The 21,106-nt window shown below is 56.4% G+C and overlaps 1 protein-coding gene across 3 annotated transcripts; it reads right to left on the bottom strand.

The window, feature by feature from the left end:
- Positions 1 to 9,188: 9,188 nt before the first annotated feature.
- Positions 9,189 to 19,465, bottom strand: CDH16 (cadherin 16, KSP-cadherin). 3 transcript variants are annotated; one of them, XR_001364091.1, is made up of 19 exons: positions 19,282 to 19,465; positions 18,290 to 18,347; positions 17,943 to 18,026; positions 17,398 to 17,553; positions 17,186 to 17,324; positions 16,675 to 16,833; positions 15,658 to 15,854; positions 14,912 to 15,034; positions 14,546 to 14,696; positions 14,085 to 14,312; positions 13,915 to 13,991; positions 13,653 to 13,841; positions 13,309 to 13,550; positions 12,557 to 12,690; positions 11,503 to 11,745; positions 11,232 to 11,339; positions 10,803 to 10,919; positions 9,558 to 9,746; positions 9,189 to 9,357 (listed from the first exon to the last, which is right to left on the bottom strand). XR_001364091.1 is itself a non-coding variant. In XM_005876357.2 (18 exons), exons 2-18 carry the CDS (start codon positions 18,332 to 18,334, stop codon positions 9,649 to 9,651), a joined length of 2,490 nt encoding a protein of 829 aa, XP_005876419.2. In that variant the 5' UTR covers positions 18,335 to 18,347; positions 19,282 to 19,465; the 3' UTR covers positions 9,394 to 9,648. The 3 variants fall into 3 exon arrangements, 2 of the variants coding, with proteins under 2 accessions (XP_005876419.2, XP_005876420.1); XM_005876357.2 differs by lacking the exon at positions 9,189 to 9,357 and having other exon boundaries at positions 9,394 to 9,746; XM_005876358.2 differs by lacking the exon at positions 9,189 to 9,357 and having other exon boundaries at positions 9,394 to 9,746; positions 19,286 to 19,357.
- Positions 19,466 to 21,106: the final 1,641 nt, after the last annotated feature.

A 21,106-nucleotide genomic window follows, 5' to 3' on the forward strand; every position in this document is an offset into this window, starting at 1 on the left:
GAGAAAGAGAGAGAGAGAGAAAGAGAGAGAGAGAGAGAGAGAGAGAGAGAGAGAGGGAGAGAGAGAGAGAACTGCACAACGGGATTTGGACAAAAATGGTCATAGCACTTGTGTTTGTAAGAAAGAGAAACTGGACACCACTGACATGTTTTTCCTCCACACACTGAACAGAGAGGTCTGCTGCGTCCATCCTGCTGGCCTTCACAAGTGATAGTGGAAAAAAAGTGATGGTGGAAGATCTTTATTATTTGCCAGGAACCTCCTAAACGTAAATACCGTAAGTGAGGCAGTGGGGTGGGAAATAGATTACAAAACAGAATGTATGGTGTGACCCCAAGTTAAAACCCCTCCCCCAGCCCTCACACGCACCCCCGCTCCCAGCTCCCTCGTGACTTACCCCATTGGCCTGGAGCCAGCCTGTGGGGGAGGGGACCAGGACTATATTGGGAAGGGGATGAGATCACCAAAGGCTGGCAGATTTAGAACTGGGTAACTTTTTCCAGCCGTGAGGCTCTCAGGGGTTTCTGCACTAGCTCAGAAACCTTGGAGGTGAGCCCTGTACCTCCTTCCTTCCCAGGAGTGGAGGTGGTGGCTGACGCTGGAGAAGGTGCAGGTGCTGAGCTGAAGTTGAGATAAAATGACAGAGTGGGTCTGGGGTGCCCAGCTGGGACCCTACAAGAACTTTGCTCCCAGCAGATCTGAGCGCCCTATTACTCCCCAGGGACTTCTGTGGGCAGAGAGTGCATTTTGTGGGTGCAGGAATATCCCCAAGCTAGCTCAGAAACCTTGGAGGCAAGCCCTGTACCTCCTTCCTTCCCAGGGGTGGAGGTGGTGGCCAACGCCAGAGAAGGTGCAGGTGCAGAGAGTGCATTTTGTGGGTGCAGGAATATCCCCAAGGGTGGCTACCTTGTGGTGAGCTGAACTGAGTCCCCTGAGCCCAGTTCTGTCTGAAGTTCCTATTTGCCAGCCTAGCCCTCCCTGAAGAAGACTCCACCCCCCACCCCGATTTCTTTAAAAAACAAACAAAAAGTATCTATATCTATAAAAGCCAAGCGACCAGAACAGTGGAACGACCAGAACAACCAGAACTATAATGCGTACTGCAGCAGCCAACTGGCCCGATGTGGGTCCTGATCAGCACCCCCTACTGTCAGCGGCCCCTCCCCCTGGCTGGCCCTACCCCCAATCGCCCCCTCCACCCTGATTGGGGGTGGTGCCAGCAGCCAACCTCCCACACCCCTCCCCATTGCAGGCCCAGCCCCAATTGGCCCCCATCGGGGCAGGCCAGCCAGACCCCACCCATGCACGAATTCATGCACTGGGCCTCTAGTATATATATATATATTAAAATAATTTTTTTAATTGATTTCAGAGAGGGAGAAAGAGAGACAGAAACATCAATTATGAGAGAGAATCATTGATTGTCTGCCTCCTGCATGTGCCACACTGGGGATCGAGCCACAACCCAGCATGTGCCCTGACCAGGAATCAAACCTGGTTCATCGTTCGACACTCACCCACTGAGCAACACCAGCCGAGCTCCCCCCAGTCTTTTGCCAAACCCAGGAAAAACTCTGATGGGGTAGCTGCGGAGGGTAGAGGACTGGGCTGGGAGGAAACTGGGGTCCAATTCCAGATCAGCAAATTCCCACCCTTGCCCTCAATACCCATCAGAAACCCTCAAACCTGTGTTCCAGCCTCTCAGAGACATCACAGTGTGTCCCAGTTCTGGCTACCCTTCCCCACCCCCGTCCCCGAGCTGGGTCAGGTGCCATCTCTCCCCAAGTTGGTGTCCATCATGTTGCTGTCCATGCTCACCTGGGGTGACCCTGAGGGCAAGGGCTGGCTCCAGGGAAAATGCTAGGACACATTGGATGAAGAAAAGGGATTGTCCCTGGACGGAAGGGGGGCGGGGTGAGGAGAGGACCAATGGTGTGCCCAGCACTGTTCTGTGCCAGGGCCTCTAGGGGGACCTCAGTGCCTCAGGCTCCTCACACTCCACAGCAAACAGCAAGAGAACACGGTGTGGGCACCCCCGCCCTGGACTTTGCAGGCAAGAAGCAGGAGCTGGGCAGAACCGGAATGAGCCGGAACATCCCCTCCTTAGCCTGACCCTGAGCAGCAGGGCAGGGAGTGGAATTCTCCAGCTGGATGGAGTTGTTCCTGGAAAATCCCCACAAGCCCTTCCAGAAACGTGCTTTTGTGCCCGACTCTGGCTCCTTCCCATTGGAAGGGAGGGGGCCTATTGGCAGCTGGGCTACGCAGGCAAGGCCCTTGCCTTCTTCGGACCCCTGGACCTGCTCTCTGGGACAGCTGACGTGGAGGTTCACACATCTATTGAGCACCATCTGTCAGCTGCACAGAGTTCTCTTAACCACCCTGAGAGGCAGGGATCAAGGTCCCCATCATTTGAGAAGGAAGGTGATCAGGGGTGGGCAAACTTTTTGACTCGAGGGCCACAATGGGTTCTTAAACTGGACCGGAGGGCCGGAACAAAAGCATGGATGGAGTGTTTGTGTGAACTAATATAAATTCAAAGTAAACATCATTACATAAAAGGGTTCGGTCTTTTTTTTTTTTTAGTTTTATTCATTTCAAACGGGCCGGATCCGGCCCACAGGCCGTAGTTTGCCCACGGCTGAAGGTGATGCTCAAGGTCACATAGCTGAGTCAGGATCCCAGGTCCACCGAGGGTCGGCCTGCATAGGGTTCCAGTGCCCCCACTCCATTCAGGGTTCTCGAAAGGGCAGGGTGAGCCTGCAGGCTGAGAATGCCACTTCCAGCTCAGTCCCACTTGACTGAGAGCCTGCCCTGGCCCCATGCCTGCCACTCTCAGAATAACCCTGGTGGCTCTAGGCACAGATCACTGACCATCACCTGGGACCTATTTTTGCTCTTCGCGTAACAAGGAAGTCTCACCTTGTGCAGTAACCACTCGGGGTAAAGGTGGAACATGTGACCGCCCCGCCCCCCCCAGCCCCAGCTGATCTTGCTGCCCTATTGGGAAATGACCCCAGCAGGGAAGGGAGAGGCCTGGCTCAGCCCCTCTCCCTGCCTTGCCACTTCCCAGAAGCTGGCTTTCTACCCCGTCCTCAATTCTTGGCAGTCCATACCCTTCCCCCTTCCCCAATACGCTGACCAGAAAGCCAAAAGCATCTTTATTTGCCCTCATGATCCATTGCTAAATCTTACGCATCTGAACAGTCATCTAGCTGTGGAAACAAGCCTATTTCCTTAGGTTCCAGCTAGAGAGTTCTGGAATCCAGGTGCAGAGTCCACCTGGGAATCCAGCATCTAGAACTTGACTTTCAGAATCTGGGGCCCTGGAATCCTACGGGACAGTGGTTGATGGCATTTGAAGAAATGACAGAGCTGTGGAAATACCCAGACACTCTGAAAGATCAAGTATAACCTCAGGGGTCATGGACCCCAAAGACCATTTACAGAGGGGTAATCTCAAGGGGTGAGCCCCAGATGTGCATACAGGAGCATCCAGCCGTCTTGAAGGGACTCCTTTCTGCTGAAACCTGGTTTGGGGGAAGGGAGGAGTATTGTGATCTGAACTTAGCAACATAAGATAAATGCATAGAAAAAGAGCCTGGAAGGAAACCTGATAAGAATGTTACTGTAACAACAAAAACAAGAATAGCTGTAGCTGTAATGACAATAATAATAGCAGCTATTCCCATTTTTTCAAGGGCCAGTTATGTGCCAGCCCCTATGCTACCTAAGAGCTTTGCTTGTATTATCTCAGTTAATCCTCACAGTGTGTTTTCTCTCTCTCTCTCTCTCTCTCTCTCTCTCTCTCTCTCTCTCTCCTCTCTCTCTCTCAGTGCTGGTGAACAATGACCTGTGGGGTGAGCTCTGTAAATGAGAGTGCTTTTGCCAGGTCTGCAGATTCTCTGGAGGTGGACAGATGAGCTCTCAGGCCCAATAAACAGGGGATGCGTGCTCTCCCTGCCGGCAGCACTGGGCGTGAGAGCGCATGGCTGCCCCCCTCGGGGATGCCTTTGGGGAGCCAGCCAGGCCCACTGAGCTGACCCAGGTCCCCACTTGGCCCTACTCCTCCAGGCGTTGGGGCTCAAAATAGCCGCCCGTTTGAGAGCTGACAATCAAAGGGCAGCTAAAAAAAGTTCCCCCAGTCTGGGCTCTGTCGGACACGGCTCATAGGGCCTATTTTGGGGGAGAGGGTGCCGACGTGCCAATGGAAAATCCATGGGGCGGGAGTCTCCAAGGTGGAGGACCCATGTGCCTCCCTCTCCCCATTCTGTCCCCCCACCCCTGAGCACATGCATGGGTGTGTGCACACACACACTTGCAGCCTATAGCACCCCTTTCCTGACTGTTGGACTTTGTCACCCCTACAACAGCCCAAGAAAGGGGTGAGAGAGGAGAAGCGACTTGCCCAGGGTCACATGGCCTGGAAGTGGGCATGACAGTGGTCAACCTGAGCCTCTGTGGCTCACAGTACTTTGTTCTCCCCACAGCGGCAGCCCCTGTCGGTGGCCTTCTGGGGCATCAGAAGCTCAGAGGTGGTGCATTCTGGGTAGGAAGCTAAGGATGACTTGAGTCTTGATGGCAAGAAATCCTACTGGCAACCGCCAGGCCAGTTCTGATGGGACCTTGCCTGGCCGTAGGAGAGGCAGCAGTGCAGGGCCTTGTCCTGGGTGATCCCATCCCCCCACCCTGTCCCTGTGATCCCCTTCCCTTCCCCCTACCTAGGCCCCCAGAGCCTGGCAGCCCCTGCCAAGTTTCCAGGGAATGTGTTGGATAAGGGGCTGGTACTCATGACTCCCTCCCACCAGCCACTATCTCTGACCCTGCTGCCACCACCAAGTAGGTAAGAATAGCAACAGCCCCGGCGAGTGAGCATGTATACAGGCACAACATAGCAACGTGTTCAGGCAGCCAGCACCAGCCCTCAGATTGAGGTCAAGTCGCCAGGTCCCCCTCCCCATCGGTTCCAGCCGCATCGGGCTCCCCCACTGTCCTGGGCCTGAAGCCCCACAACACTCTGATAAAGCACCAAGCTCATCTTCTGCCCCTGCTGCCTCAGCAGATGGGATCTGGAGGGAGCACACCAGCTTGTTGATCTGGCCTGGGGCCTGAGCCCTGCCTCCACCGAGCAGCTGTGTGACCTCCAGTTGGATACTGTCCCTCTCTAGGCTCCCTAAAGCATGGGAAATGGTCCGCAAGGCCTCGCCTGGAGCTAGGGCCCCTCGTTGTCCTGGCAACCGCACCCTGACATGGCTACTGAATGGCCCTGTAAACCCTGACCCTTTGGCTTTCTGGTCAGCGGGGATGTGGATGGGGTAAGGGTGTGGGAATCCCTGGGATATGATCACAGCGTGGGGGGGGGGGGCATGTTGTGGCTGAGACCCCTCTAAGTCTTCCGGTGACACTGCTGTGGGTGTGTTCCATTGCGTCGCATAAGTGTGGGAGGGTGGCTGCATCCCTCTGGGGAAGAAGCTGTTGCCATGGAACCCAGAGTGAGCGACACTGTGACAGGAAGTGGGGAGACCTAAGGAGCCTTTTGTTTAAGCTCCTGAGTCACTGTGACAAGTCCCCCAGGCCCCACATCAGTGGTACCTGCAGCTCTTACAGCCTGACTCACTCACTGCGTGGGTCAGACCGGGACCCAGGCCCCTCCCCCAGCCTCTTCACCCCTCCACTCCCAGCCCCTTGCTCTCCTCATCTTCCCCCTGTTCTCTTCCCCTTGACCCTCAAGCCTACCTCCTGTCTCCCCCATGTGCCCCACTGACCCAAGGAGTCCCTGGGGCAGGAGGCCAAGGATGCTAGGGAAAGGGTGGACGGGAGGGGCTGAGGTGAGCTCCTGGCATGCTTACACATTGTAACACCAGGCAGACCAGACTTGAACATACACTACACACCCACAGACACACATGCGTGCACAAGCGCACACACACGCACGTGCACACACACACACACACACACACACTAACATGCACTACACACCCACAGACACACATGCGTGCACCAGCGCACACGCACACACACACACACACACACACACACCTCTGATGAAGTGACAGGCCCGCCAAGGGGTCTCCCAGCTCAGTCTGTCAACACTAGCCCTGCCAGGTAGGCCCCACCCCCTGCAATCATTTATTTGGGTCCTCCCTCATCTGTGAGGCCCTCTCATTAGAAACATGCTATCCTGCAGCAGCAGGACGGCCAGAGCTGAGATTGGAGGGAAAACTTCCACCCTGAGGCTCCAGCTAGGGTCCTGGGGTGGGAGAGGTGGGTGTGGGTGGGGTGGGGCTCTCTGAGATCCCAAGACTGTTTCTTTCTTTGTGTGAGGGCTGGACTGACCTCTGGGCCTCTTGCTTCAAGAGCCCTAATCGCTAGGGCTGGAAAAAGTTTAAAAATATCCTCTTGTTTACATTCTTTCCAAGCCTGCCTCTGATCCTCAGTGCTGGGTCCCTTTGATCTGGCCCCGTGCCTCTGGAAGGGGCCTGGGAGAGGGGGAGCATGAGCTCCCCACTGGGGCAGACCCCGCTTCTGGCTCCAGGCCAGTCTGAGTCCTGCAAGACCCCTCAACATCAACCAGAGAGAGCCTTGGAGATGGCCAGGAGCCAAGGCAGAAGAGGGGGGGTGTCTTGCCCAGGGTCCACCCAGCAGGGCCACGTGGGTGCTGGCGTCGGGCCCCTCTCCACACCCTTTTCAAAAGCCTGGCCTCCTGTTCTCTTCCTGCTGTACGCCCGGCACTGTGCTAAATGCGTCTGATGGGGGTTATCTCACGGAGTCCTCCCAACAGCTCCATTTTATCAACAAGTAAACCCAAGCTCAGAAAGGTGGAGTGACTCACCTGGGAACACACGGCGAGGATGAGGCAGAGCATGACTCACAAGTTCTTCTGCCCACACTGAGCCACCAATTATCGCCCACCGTGCCCTGGCAGGGTCTGGGCCCTGGCTGCTTGCAGAGGGAGGCCCACTTCATTAGCGTGACCTTCACAAGCACTTGCTGACCCACCACCAAGCCCCCAAACCAGTGCCAGCTTCGTGTTTCCCTCCCTCTGTGACTCAGAAGAAGCCAGTCCCCTCTCCGTTCCTTACTTTCCTCTAGAGATGGACTGAGGATCACAAGGGAGGCTTATGAGATGCTCCGGGGAACTGAGCCTGGGTCCCTGGGGATTGTGGACCTCGTGGTCAGCCCCAACATGGACACAAACAGACAGCGGCCTGGAGCCTGGAGACCCAAGAAAGAAGCCCTCAGTGGAGAGTATCATGCTGAGCGAAATAAGCCATCAGAGAAAGACAAGTATCACATCACCTCACTCATAGGTGGAATCTAATGCACAAAATAAACTGATAAACAAAATAGATCCAGAGACATAGAAGCAGGGAACAGACTGAATCTCAGAAGCAAGGCAGGGATGGGGGGTTGGGGGGAGTGGGGAGAGATCAACCAAAGAACTTGTATGCATATATGCATAACCCCATGGACACTGACAATAGGGTGGTGACGGCCTGGGTTGGGGAGGCTAGAAGGGGATCAATAGGGGAAAAGGGGAGACATATTTAATACTTCCAATAATAAAGATTTTTTTAAAAAAAGAAGAAGAAAAAGCCCTCAAGATGGGGCAGATGCCTTAATTTGCCCTTTTCCTGTCACCCACTCTTTTCTTTGTTGGTGCCCCACCCACCTGCTCACTAACCCAGACATCCATCCAGGTATCCACCCACCCACCTCCCTCCCTAGCTCTCCATCCAGAACAAGGACACAGAAAGCAGGTGACTGCAGGGTTCCAGCTCAGGGGCTGCATCCCACTGGCTGGATGGACTTGGAAAGATCCCTCCCCTTCTTTGTGATTCACGTCCCTAACTTTACAAGAAAGAGTTGGCCTGGGTGATGGCTAAGGTCCCTTCTGAGGGATCTCCTGGGAGCAGAGACCTTCTGAAGGCTCTGGACACTTCTGGAGAAGTGACACGACAAACCTCAGCCAGACAGTCCCCCCTTGTGCCCTGCTCCCAAGACTTCCAGTTGCAGCCCTGACCTTCAAGATCTTCCACTGGAAAGTGGGGCAAATAATCCCGCCCTCCCAGGTTGGTGGGTAGGTTCGATGAGGTGCTGCCTTCGAAGGGCTTTGTCCCCTGAAGATATCTGCATGGATGCAGGCGAAGAAGAGGATCCTGGGAGAGGGGGAGGGGAGGAAACTCGGCTTGGACCACAGTAGTCTGCAGAGCCTCCATTTGGCTGGGATCAGGCTCAGAGTCCATCCCTGGACTGGGGATCCTGGCTGAGTCTCCCAGGCTCCCCCAGGCCAGCCAAAATGCCTGCCCCATCTCTCTTGGCCCCCATCCTACAGAATCTGCCAGGAGTAGAGATTATCTCCTAAAAATAGGGCCTGGGCCCCACTGGGGTTGTTTTTCTCCCTTCCCCGTGATTTACCATCATCGGCTCAGGGTGCCTAGGACAACAAGTCCTACTCTGACTCCCTAGAGACCATTGGGATGGAGGGGTGGGGAAGCAGCATGTATCTGGGGTCAGTCAAGGGTCAGGGATTAGAGGTCAGTCTGGAGGTGTGGTCAGGGCTCAGCAGGGCACCAAGGCCATGGCTTCATCTTGGACCCGGGGATAGGGTTCACCCGGGGCAGAGCTGATGTAAGGGTTTCTATCCCACCCCCGGTGTCCATCTGAGGGGTTCCCCTTCTCTGACTTTCTGCAGAATCCCTGTGGCCTGACCAGCCTGTGTGTGAAGCACAAAGGTGCCCTGGGGTCAATGCTCGGGCAGAGGAACCCATCCCGACCCTCACCTGTCCTGTTCTAGCCCCATGGGGCCTTCACGATTCCTACCCAGACCCCTCCTGAGATTGAGAGAGCTCTACCCAGCGCTGTGTGCAGGTGACACATGCATAGGAACACAAGTGTGCTTGCACATGAGCACAAGACATGGATTTACACGGTGCCCCCTTGTAGCAAAGATGGTATCCAGGAAGACCCAGAAATGATACTCGCAAGGACTCCCTTCCCAACCATCGCCAGGATGGAATTGATCCATCCAGGGTCTGCAGCCAGTGGTCTCTGAATGCCCGTGAAAATGACCCACCTTTTCAAGATCTCACCGCTGTGACTTTCCCAAGAGGGAGCCCCCAGACCCTTTCTGAACAGCAGGATATGGGGCAGGTGGACACAGGTAACACACACACACACAGACACCTGGACACATGTGTCCAGAGAACTAGGGCTCATGCCCAATTCTCTGAGGCTTTATTATTGGACAAACATACCGCCATTCGGAGCGCTCCCACGGGCAGCCCACAAAGTCAGTGTACAGACACGTCTGGCGATGTTGCCTTCACCCCAGGGCAGGTGAAGGGCTCCTGCTCTGACCTGGCCCCGTGGAGCTGCAGTGCTGGGCCCTCTCCCATGTCCAGAGAACTAGGGCCCATGCCCAGTTCTCTGAGGCTTTATTATTGGACAAACATACCGCCATTCGGAGCGCTCCCACGGGCAGCCCACAAAGTCAGTGTACAGACACGTCTGGCGATGTTGCCTTCACCCCAGGGCAGGTGAAGGGCTCCTGCTCTGACCTGGCCCCGTGGAGCTGCAGTGCTGGGCCCTCTCCCAGTAGATCCAGATGGAGTCAGAGGCCAACCTCCCAGCTGGGACTGCCTGGACCGTTCAGACCGCCGCCTTCAGGGGCACACTGTCCGCTGGCTGATCCGGGTCCTTCTTCCTCGCCAGGCTCAAGTGGGTGAAGATGAGGACGAGGAAGATGCCTGAGGGGCCCAAGCGGGATGGATCAGCCTTCAGGAGGGGCCATGGGACTTGTCCATCACTAGGGACTCCCTGCTATTAGTATTGGTTTAACGAGGACCAGCATTTCCCAGCCAGCATCCCTGCGGCTGGGCTGGCATGACCCTGTGGTCCTGGTGCCTGAGGAAGCCTGACTTGCTCGGCCTGCTCGGCTCTCACCAGGCCAGGCCTCCAGAGGCCACCCAGAACTCCCCACCTCCAAGGTCCCTTTCTCTTCGGAACAGTTTGGGTGGGAGTCATCTGAAGGCCAATGAGTTGTTCCCATGGACCTCTGAGAGAAAAGCACATTGTAGCCCTGGCTGGTTTGGCTCAGTGGATAGAGCGTCAGCCTGCGGACTGAAGGGTCCCAGGTTCGATTCTGGTCAAGGGCACATGCCCGGGTTGGGTGCTAGATCCCCAGTAGGGGGTGTGCAGGAGGCAGCCGATCAATGATTCTCTTTCATCATTAATCTTATTATCTCTCTCTCTCCCTCTCCCTTCCTCTCTAAAATCAATTAAAAAAATTTTTTTTAAATAAAGACACATTGTAGTGTAGCATTGTGCTACCAGCCAAGAAAACCAGCCAGGAAAAAATTTAGGGGGGCTAAAGAAAAAAAAGAGGATGGAGAGAGAGGCTTGAACTGAAGGAATTAAGCTAGAAAGACCAGGGCTCTGCCACACCCTGGCTGTGTAACCTTGGACGACCTACTTAACCTCTCTGAGCATCAGGGACTTTATCTGGAAAATGGGGAGATGCCAGGATCTGCTCACAGGGTCGTGGGAATGATTCAATGTGACAATGCTATGCTTGGCAAAGGGCCTGACACACAGTCACTGTGTAATAGTGTAGCAGTAAATGCTGTTATCCATGACGACAGTGGTGAGGTGATAACAGGAGGCAAAAGCATAATGACTAGGAGAGTTGGGGGGATTTCTCCAGCACGCAGAGCACCAGGGGGACACAGACACTGTTTATCCGGAGGCAGTGGCTTTGATCATCCATCACCCTCCTCCCTGCAGGAGCCCAGCCCCCCCATTACCTATTGCTAACAGGGTGCCCCCGAGGATGCCCACTGCCGACAGCTTCGTGGGCATGCCCTTCATGCGGCCCACCTTGCGCATGCACTGCCCCTCCGCATTGCATCGGCACACGATCACTGGGGGGAGGCAAGGGAGGAGAGTTAAAAGTGGTGGTAGTAGGGTCTCCCCAGCTGTTTGGAGCTCCCAACCTGGCCCAGCTGGCTGGTATGTGTGTTTTTGTGGACATGTATGTATTCGTGTGTGGGGAGCATGCATGCTCCTCTGTGCGTGTGCCTGCATGCAGGAGTCTGTATGCCCAGCCACAGATGTGCAGGTGTGCCCAGGTATATGCTGCCCAGGTGAGCCTGCAAACACGTGTACCCAGCCTCTCCCCCTGCATTCGGTAGTTCCCTCCGGAATTGCAGGCTTCACCAGAGCCCTGGCCTCACCTCGGACCAGGAGCTGCCACATCCGGTTATTGTGGCTGACAACTACAGGGACAGAGTATTCACGTGGCTCCACCCAGTGCAGGGCCAAGGTGAGGTAGGCATGGGAACCTGTTGGAACCATAAACAGTGATCAGAATCACGAGCCTGCCCAGGCCCTCTGGGGGCTGCTCCCCCTAAGCCCCGCCCCAGCCCCACAGTGGAAGGGCATCTCACTTCAAGTGCCACCCCCTCCCTGCCTGGGCCACAGCGTCCCCCCTTCCCCACCACACACCATTGAGAGCCTGGATGCGCCAGTCCCGCTGCACTGTGGGGTTGGGACCAAGGGCAAAATGGTAGGGACCGTGCCCATCAGCCAGGTCAGTGTCCTCACTGGCTCCGCTGACAACCACACCATGGTTCTTGCGGGGGGTGCAGAGGTGTTGGGTGGGCACCAGGGGCAGAGCTGGGGCCGAGGCAGAAGCGGCCTTCAGGAAGTGGATCACGAGGGTCACAGCGGTCCTCAGTGTGGGCTCACCTGCAGAGGAGGCAGTGCCGAGCTGGCCCGGGGCCTTGTGGCGGTGGGGTTGAGTCCGGAGTCCCCATCAGACTCACCCTGCTGATTCCCCTGCCACAGTCCCTCCCTCCATTCCACCCCCTCCTCTCCATCCCCATCATCATCCCACACCGGTCTCTTCCTCACAATGTACTGCCCTCGAGTCACTATCCCAACAGCGGCCACGCCTTTCTTTTTGTGCTTTTCTGGAAGCCAAGCTTGTCCTCACTGCCCCACTAACCGCCAGTCCCACTGCTGGTGCCAGGGCCCAGCGACGTGGAGATGCCCTGGCTGGAGAGGAGCCACTCCTGCTGGGTCTGTGCTGCACCACAGGGCAGCCCAGCACAGAGCTAACGCCGGCCTCCCTGACTTACCTGCCCCTGGACCAGCTCTTCATCCTGCCACAGCGTCACTCAGAGTCCTCCTCACCTGGCCTCAGGGTCCCATTCAGGCTTATCTCTTGGCACGCCTGCCCCAGGAGAGCCCCATCCTCCTTCCATCTGCCCAGCCCCTCACCCTCTGCTCCCAGCCTGCGTCTGAAGCCGATATGCCTGAGAAGCCCTCAGGGGATAAGGGACAGGGTTAGGGGGGTAGCAAAAGGATGGTATGAGAGGGAGGCGGAGGCCAAGCGTTCTCAGAGAGGGACACTGGACCCAGCCCCTCACCCCTCCCTCCTGCGTGGGGCAGAGTATATGCCAGCAAGGGCCCCAGGGAGGCAGTTCTGTCCTGCCTATCCGTCTGTCTGTCTGAGGCTTGTATCCCTCCCAGAGGCCCCACCACTGCCTGTCCATACCTGCATCCTGGGCCTCCACGAGCACTGTGTACATGTCCCCGGGCCGGGCACCCTGCAAGGGCCGGGCCGTGTGCACCTCCCCGGAGACCTCCTTGATGCAGAGCCAGCCCTCTGAGTCATTGACCAGGGAGAACCTGAGGCCCAGAGAAGATGGGGGTGGGGAGGCACTGGGATCATATACGGGGTCTTGCTCAGAGACCTCCAGGCAGGACTGTGTGACCTGTTCAAGTTCCATACCCTCTCTGTGACTATCATATATGGGGTCTTGCTCAGAGACCTCCAGGGCCGTGTGACCTGTTCAAGTTCCATACCCTCTCTGTGACTTGGGGGTGGCAGCAGTTCCCTGGGGTACCTAGTCTCTCTCTCCAGCTTCAGGGACTTATTGGGGGGCAGGGCTTGAACCACAGATATTGTTGGTAGGAGAGGGACTCTCAGAGCCTGGGGGTGCTTAACTCAACTCCACTAGTCCCAGGTTACCCCATGAAGGGACCAGGATTGGGCAGCAGACTGGACGATGATGATGGAGGAGGCCCAGTCCAACAGCATGAGGAGGCACCGTCTGAGCTCTCATGGGCTCCAAATACCCCTCTTCGTGTCCTGTCCAGCTCATGCTGCCCTGATCCTCCCCAAGGAGTCACAACCTTGGCATTAGCCAGGTCTGAGGAATTTTGCATAGGTAATGTGAGTTGCCTCTGAGGCCCTGGGGAGCAGGGAGGGTCCAGCCCAGGGAAGGGGCTGCGCTTCTGACTCACCTGAGGGGACTGCTCATGGGGTCTGAGGGCTGGATGGTCAGCAGGAGGGAGCCGGCCGGGGTGCTGACTGGGACGCTGGCCTCATAGCTCTCCTGGTTCAACTTGGGGGGTGGCACCACCTTCTCCACCAGCACTGTCACTGTGGCTGTGGCTCCAGGGCCCGGGCCTGGCCCCACCAGCTCTGCCTCGCTCCGCACCACCACCACCAGCTGGTAACTTGGAGCTGCCTCATAGCTGAGGTTCTGGAACCAGTGGGGCCTGGGTCACTGTGTGGGCTGGGGTGTGGCTCACTTATGCATGCATTTGTGTATGTGTGTGCCCTTTCCCGACCCCAAGCCCTTTACCTTGAGAAGGAGTAGCTGGACATGACCAGAATCGGGCTCCCATTTCAGGCCGAAGGCCCCGTCCACATCCCCTGCCTCAATGGCAAAGTCCATGCGGCGGAAGGCGGGCTCAAGGTCGCCATCGGTAGCCAGGAGTGTGGCCACCAGAGTCCCAGGCTCTGTGTCCTCAGGGAGGCTGATGGGCTCAATCTGGAGACATTTGGATGGGCCGTGAGCCCCCCATCAGCGCCTCCCCGGGGTCCCCTCCCCTGCTCCTGCTTACCTGGGAAGTGGTGAACTCTGGAGCATGGTCATTGATGTCCGTGATGGTGACGGTGACCTCACACGTGCTGCTGAGACCTGAGGCAGGGGAGGGCATGTTGGGGAGGCCGGGATAGGAACAAAGGGGGCAGGAGCCTGGGTCATCATCAGGGTCACTACCTGAGCACTTACCTCCCTCTGCTCCTCCTAGGTCAACCGCTAGTACCTGAAGAGGGATGTCCTGGCCGGCATGGAGGGGGACAGCCCCCAGTGTCACACTGCCTGAGGCAGAGTCCAGCTCGAAGGCTCTCCCCTCTGTTCCCTCCTCAGGCTCAGGGCTCAGCAGCCGATACACAACATGGGAATTGGGGGAGCCGGGGGCATCCATGTCCTCTGCCAGCAGCCTAGTCACCTCGGTGCCTGCAAAGACAGCACCCACATGGGTGGGACCAGGGCCCAGCCTGGAGGCCTTCCTTCACCCATTCCTCTTTTGTGCTGGACCGAACCTGAGCTCGTGTGTGTGTGTGTGTGTGTGTGTGTGTGTGTGTGTTGTGGAGGTCATTAAGGCTGGCCCCATCCCAAAGAAGAGCATGATGGGATGGTTCATAGAGACTTCACCCTTCCTCCAGCCCCTGACAAGGCCTATATCCCACCTGCGGGACTGAGCTCAGGGATGCGGATTGGGGGGCCACGTGTGGGGCAAGCAGGCGCGTTGTCATTCTCATCCATCACCACCACCAGCAGCTTCAGAGGTTCTGTGTAGTCCTCTCCATGGGTGTTCTGAGCCCGCACCTGGAGCAGGTACTGCAGTGGGCAGTGGGGGACTTCAGTGGAAAGCCAAGGGCGGCTCCCGCCTCGCCTGGGTCTGGGTTCCCTTCTGATGGCCAGCTCCGGCTCTCCAGGGTGCTCTGTCACTGCCTCAGTGCCTGTGGGGGATGTGACACCCCCAGAAGCCAACCAGACCATGACCAAGCACCCCTTAGCCTGCCCTCCTGGCTTCCCCCCTCACCTCATCTCACCTCAGCCTGGGATTCTCGGTCCAGCTCCATGGTCACGTAGAGTTTCCCTTTTGTATCCACATCAAAGGGTCCAGGGGGCTGGCTCTCCAGGTGATAATGCACATCCTCACCACTCCAGTGTACCTGGGAGGGGGACACAGAATGAGGACTCCCCAGGATGAGAGGCAGGAGCAGCCTGGGTCAGCCCTTACTTTCCAACTATTCCTGTGTGACCCAATTTCTGTGTGATCCCAGGCAAGTGGCTGTCACTCCTGAATCCAGGTAGGGCGCTTCTGCTTGGGGCACTTGTGGTTGTGGCAGTCCCATGGTGGCTTTGCACTGGTCCAAGCCTGGACCCTGCCCAAAGTGCCTGAATGACCAGGTTGTTTGATTCTCTTCCCTCAGGCCGTGCCTGACCCAAGGGCATTCCTCGAGGAGGCCTGAGACATTCCTGGCCTGAGTGACAATCCCCAGGGCAGTAGGGCACAGCAGGGGGGTGACAGCTGTTCTCCCTGAGGAAGCCTGAGGCAAGCTCAGGACATCACAGCACAGAGCCACACCTGCCAGAGGATAGCAGTTGAAGGGCTGTGGGTCTGGTCCCCAGGGCCTCCAATGAGAACTGATGGGGATAGTGGAGGGAAGAGCACAGGTAGGAGGGGATGTGGGGTCAAGCTGGGCCTCCGGCCCACCCCCAAAACCTCCATGAGACTCGGGTCCAGCTGCACCATCCATGGGGCTACTTCAGCCACTGATGACCATTTACTCACCTGGGAAATATGATGTGGGTATGGAACTTTGAGATTTTCTGCCAGGTGGATAGGCTCTAGGGGCATCCAGGTGCTCTCTACTATGGAGATATTTACAGTAGCTGTGGCCTGGTGACCTGAGGCCTGGTCACCCATATCCTTCACCTGTACCAACAGCTGGTAGGGTCCCTCCAGAGCCTGGTCTAGACTGGTGCTCCCTAGAAGAGAAAGGGTGGTCAGCTGAGGAGGGGGCTAGGGAGCAGGGCTTCAGGGCACCTTCTCAGCAAGGTACCAAACACAAAGCCAAACATATGGCACATGTTCAGGATACTCTCTTGGCGAAGGGATGAGAAGGACTTTCAGCACTATTGTGAGCATCCAACCAGGACCTGAACTTTGCAAAGTCACTTCCATATCTATCCACACAATGAAAGATTGATGGCCTGGATGGGTGGATCACCAGGACAGGGGTGGGAAGAGTACACGGGTGAATGAGTAGATGAGTAGATGACCAGTTGGATGAATGGATGGTTGACTAGGTGGGTGAATGGATTGGAGTTTGGGGAGCAGTAAGATGGGTGGGGATTTGGGTGTGTGGATGAGTTCGTTTGGATGGATGTTTGGATAAACGAACTGCATATGTGGTTGAGTGGTAGATGAGTGAATGGGTGGCCGGGTGGGTGGGCATATGACTGGCTTTTCTTCCTATCCCCCGACCATGCCTTTGGTCTGAACTCCAAGGTCTAGGTCTCTCTTGCTGTCATTCCGAGCAATGTCCTAGGCTACAACCCCTCAGGTCTCTCTTATCTTTGTCCCTCAGGCCCAGGTCTCCAGAGCGTAAGGCTGAGGCATTCCTTCCATACCATTTCTTAACTCTCCATGCCTGATCCTGCCCCCATACATGGTTCAAGCATGGCCTTTTGCCTTGAAACTCTCTATCTAGAATGTTCTTTCCTCCTCCTTTATTTCTCAAGCTCCAACCCGTCCTTCCCAGCTGTCCCCAAATCTCCCTCCTCATCACACCCAGCTGAGGCTCACCCTTAGGGCTGAGGGCCAGAGCCCCCAGCTGAGGCTCCAGCTGGAACATGTCTGGGAAAGGCTGAGCTGGGGCCTGGTTCAGGATATGGAATCGGAGATCTGAGTTGGCTGTTCCTGGTTCATCCTCATCCGAAGCCTCAAGGAAGAGGAAGGGAATGCCTGGTATGTACGGAGAGGGCAAACCATAAGGGATATGGAGGATGGGAGAGACTCCCACGCCTCCCTATCTTTTCCTGGTCCTCCCTTCTCTATCCATCATCACATCAGGACTCAAGGTCAGCCACAGCTTTTTACCCCACTTCACAGGTGAGCAAACCGAGGCCAATGTGGATGGGACTCACCTGAGGACCCTCAGTGGGATAGAGGAGTGCAGGATGGGACAGAAATGGGAGAAGTCGGCTTGGACCATGGCTGCCCTTTTCGTATGCTGCCTCTGGCCATCTCTTTACTCTCTGCTCTCCCATCAATGCTCACCTGACCTTGCTGTGAGCTGGCTTCCCTGACCACTCACCAGGCCTGGTGCCCTGGCTCAGCTGAACGCTGTAGATGGCCTGGGAGAAATGGGGCACCTGATCGTTTTCATCCTTCACATGCACAAGCACAGGCTGTGGGCCCCACAAGACACGTCCATCGTCAGTCTCCAGGGTGACCTGCAGGGGAGGGTAGTTAGTGCCCCGCCCTGCTTTCGCTGCCCCCCGCCCCCTACACCTGACCCAGCCCTACCTGTAGCTGGTATTCTGGCTGTTCCTCTCGGTCCAGGGCTCTGGTCACCATCAGGAAGCCGGACTCGGGATCCACAGCAAAGGGACTCTCAGCTGCCATACCTGAGTTTCCTAACAGCACAATCTGGCCCTCAGTCTCCCCACGGGGTAGTGGCAGCTGGTGGGGGAGAACAGAGGTGAAAGGGGTGGAGGCCAGGCCTGGGGGATGGCCCCATTTTATAGGTGGGGAAACTGAGGCTCGGAGAGGTCACACAGCCAGTAACAGGACTGAGATTCAGTCCTGTACCTGATGCTCCCTAATACTCCCTGCCCTTCTTTCTAAAGCCTGAAACTCTTCTTCCAATACTTCATTCTTTAACTTAAAGATCTACTTTCTTCTGGAATTAAAATCTTGCTAGTCATACACGCTGTATTGCATATTCTCCAGAGAGCAGGGTTTAAAAGTAAGCCAGAGCAAGAAGGAAAAAGAGTGCTGGAGGTCAGGGAAGCAAGCAGGATTTGGGGAGGGCAGCCCACCTTGGTCAGGTACACCTTGGTCAAGCTCACCTTGGTCAGGTACAAAGGGAACTTTCCACCATAGTTTTCTGGGACTTCCACATGCAGCTCTGCAAGCTGGGCCTCGGAGAGAGCCTGTGGGAGGATTCTCACCTTGTCACCAGGCTCTATCTTCCTGCCCTGGCACTGGGGACCTAACAGGGAGGGGAATTTCTGCCTCTTCCCTGGACCTGGCCATACCTGAGCGCATCCACCCTCATGACCCCGATAGCCAGCTCTGATCCCCTGCCCCCAACTACTACCATCTATGGTAGGTGTAACGGGTCCAGGTGGTGTGGGGAGCAAGGGTGCCTATCCCAAAGCCAGGATCTGAAGGAGGGGAGCAGGGCTCAGCTCACCTGGGGGATGGACAGGCAAAGCAGCCACAGCCAGGCAGGGACCATGGTCAGGACGGGCCTGAGGGACATGGCAGTGAGGATCCAGCCCAGATTGGTGGGCAGGAGGCCTCTCCCACCCCTTTCCCCCTAGAAAGTATTCCTCTCCTCATCCCCACTCAGCTCCAAGGCCTTGGCTTCTCCAAGCGCCATGGGTTGTAACAGTCCCTCCTTCAGGTGAACCTCCTCCTACCGGATCACTATGGGGCAGGCAGCCAGGCCTCCTCCTGTCCCCTGTCTTTCAATGCTGTACCATCAACTCTCAAAGCTGCCCTCCCCAGCCCACCCACGTGGACACTGCCACCACCCTTGTCCCCTGCCTCAGCTTATTCCAAATACACAGACAGAGGGACCTCGCGACAGACTGGCCTCCTCTTCCTCCCCTTAGAAGGGCCGGTGGCTCCCCATGGCTGGCAGGGTAGTGTCCAGCCGCTCAGTCAGGCCCACCAAGGCCCCCAGGCCCAGCCACCCTGCTGCTTGTTGGCTCTTGCCCCACAAGGATCTCCGTGGGTCTTCCATCTCCAGACCTCTGTCTCCTTCCCACCTTAGCCCCCCCAGAGCAGCCCTGAAAAATCACACAAGTTTGGAAAGACCCTGATGACAGCAGTTGCCTCATGTTGCAGGCAAGGCCTGAAGGACAGGGCCTGACCAAGGTCACAGAGGATTAATGAACCACAAGGAGAATTCCTCCTGGAACAGAGGACTCTTGGTTCAGGGTCTCCAGGACTGCTCTTCCTTCCACTGCCATCCTTCACACTCGGAGCCCCCTCAGGGGAGGAACCCTGCCCTCATCTTGGCATTTTCCAGCACTCAGCACGGAGCTGGGCACACGGAGCGTGGACAACCACTCCGGTCTTCCCCGGATGGCGGAGGGACAAGGCAGTGTTTCTCCTTCCCCCACCACCAACCCTACCTCAGCCCTGCCCACCCTCCACCCTCAACGCCCAGGCCTTCACCTACTGGTGCCTAAAGCTGGCTCCCTTGGTCCAGCTGCCAGGTGAGCAGGTTTTTCTCCAAGGAGTGCAGGCTGGACCTGGCTGGGTGGAGTAGGGAAGGGCAGACACTTGAGCAGGCAGGGCGTACACTTGAGCAGGTAGGCGGTCCCGCCACGCTCGCTCAGGAATGGAAAACACCACTGGGCCCACAGCAGCAGGCCTGGCCTTGCCCAGCCCCCCAGGTTATTCATTGACTTTGGAAAGCTGGGGGCTGCTCAGCATCCGCCACTGCCAGCCCCAGGAGGTGGGGAGCTCTTCGGCCTGGCACTCCTCCCACCCCTACACAGCCCAGTGGGCACTTCTTAGCCCTCTGGGCCTGGACAGTACCGTCTGTGGGTTTCCCATCCGCAGATTCCACAAACCATAGGTCAAACATATTCAAAAAAGAAATTATGTTGTTGATGTGTAGTTAGGCCTACGATGGTTACATCTTACTAAACAAGTACAGACTTTTTTCCTTCTCATTATTCCCTAAACAATACAGCATAACAACTGTTTACATAGCACTTACATTGTGTTAGGTTTTGTAAGATGATTTAAGTATTAGGTATTATAAGTGTAGGTATTACCAGATGATTATAAAATATACTAGATACGATAGAGATGATTTAAAGTATACGGAAGGATGTGCATAGGTTATATGCGAATACTGCAGCATTTATATGAAGGACTTGAGCATCCCTGGGTTTGGGTATCTTGGGGCGTCCTGGAACCAATCTCCCATGGAAACAGAGAGACGACTACTTTTTCTATGGCTCCAGATTCGATCCCACTTCTCCCTCATGCACCTCCCGCAGCCCCACCTTGGCCCACTCTGTTCCTTTTGTTTGGATGCCCTTCCCACCACTTCATTTGTCTGGTGAGCACCTGCTCAGGCGTCGTTACTCAGCTCATCTTCCCTTCTCCAGGAAACCTTCCCCGAGCTCCCAGGTTTGTTCAGGCTTCTCCTCTGAGAATACCCCCACCCCATGCCATGTGCTATCTCTATCAACGCAGAGAGGACACCAGATTTGTACTGTCTGTCTCTCCCATCAGACTGAGAGCCCCTCCAGGGCAGCATGCAGGGACCCAGCAGTGACGGTCCTTGCCCAGCCTCAGCAGCTCCCCGCTGTCTTGTGGAACTAAGACCAGGAGCTGAGGCTGCACGCGAAGGAGAGATGAGCAGGACACCACCTGAACTGGGCATTCAGGGCTCCAGACCACCCACCAGTGGGGCAATAGGTGAGGGGACAATGGCCTGTGAGATCCCCTGAAGCTCCCTAAGTGCTCACACTAGTCCCTGGACACTGAAAGGGCTGAGACAACAGACAGTCGCGTGCCTCTGAGGCGGAAAGAGAAGATCGAGCCAGCTCAGGTGACCTTGAGAGAATTGCAGGGCTGTCCAGGGGCCCTTCCCCCAGGGAGGCAGCCAAGCAGAGCCAAGAGAAGCTTCTGCGGCCTGGGAGTCCAGAACAAGGCGGGGAGGGTGGGAAAGGTCATAAGGTCTCTAATCTCTCCTTGTCCTCAGAGCTTCCCATGGTCTCCCCCCGAGTCCTTCCCACTGTATATCTGGTTAATTTCTCTCAGGCTGGGGGCTGGGCCAGGACCCCTCAACTGCACTCAGTCTTGCCTGTCACAAGCTGTGTGCCTGCCTCAGGGTCACCCCAGGCACCCCAGCCTGGAGCAGTGCAGTGTGGGGATGTGGAGGGGTCTTGCGTGTGTTAAGCTCCTACAATGTGCCTGCTCTAAGCACATGACTTCATTATTCCACTCTCTGTATTCTGAAGTGGACACCATCCCCATGTCA

Source organism: Myotis brandtii, unplaced genomic scaffold (genome assembly GCF_000412655.1).
Source record: "Myotis brandtii unplaced genomic scaffold, ASM41265v1 scaffold486, whole genome shotgun sequence".
Taxonomy (NCBI): Eukaryota; Metazoa; Chordata; class Mammalia; order Chiroptera; family Vespertilionidae; genus Myotis; species Myotis brandtii.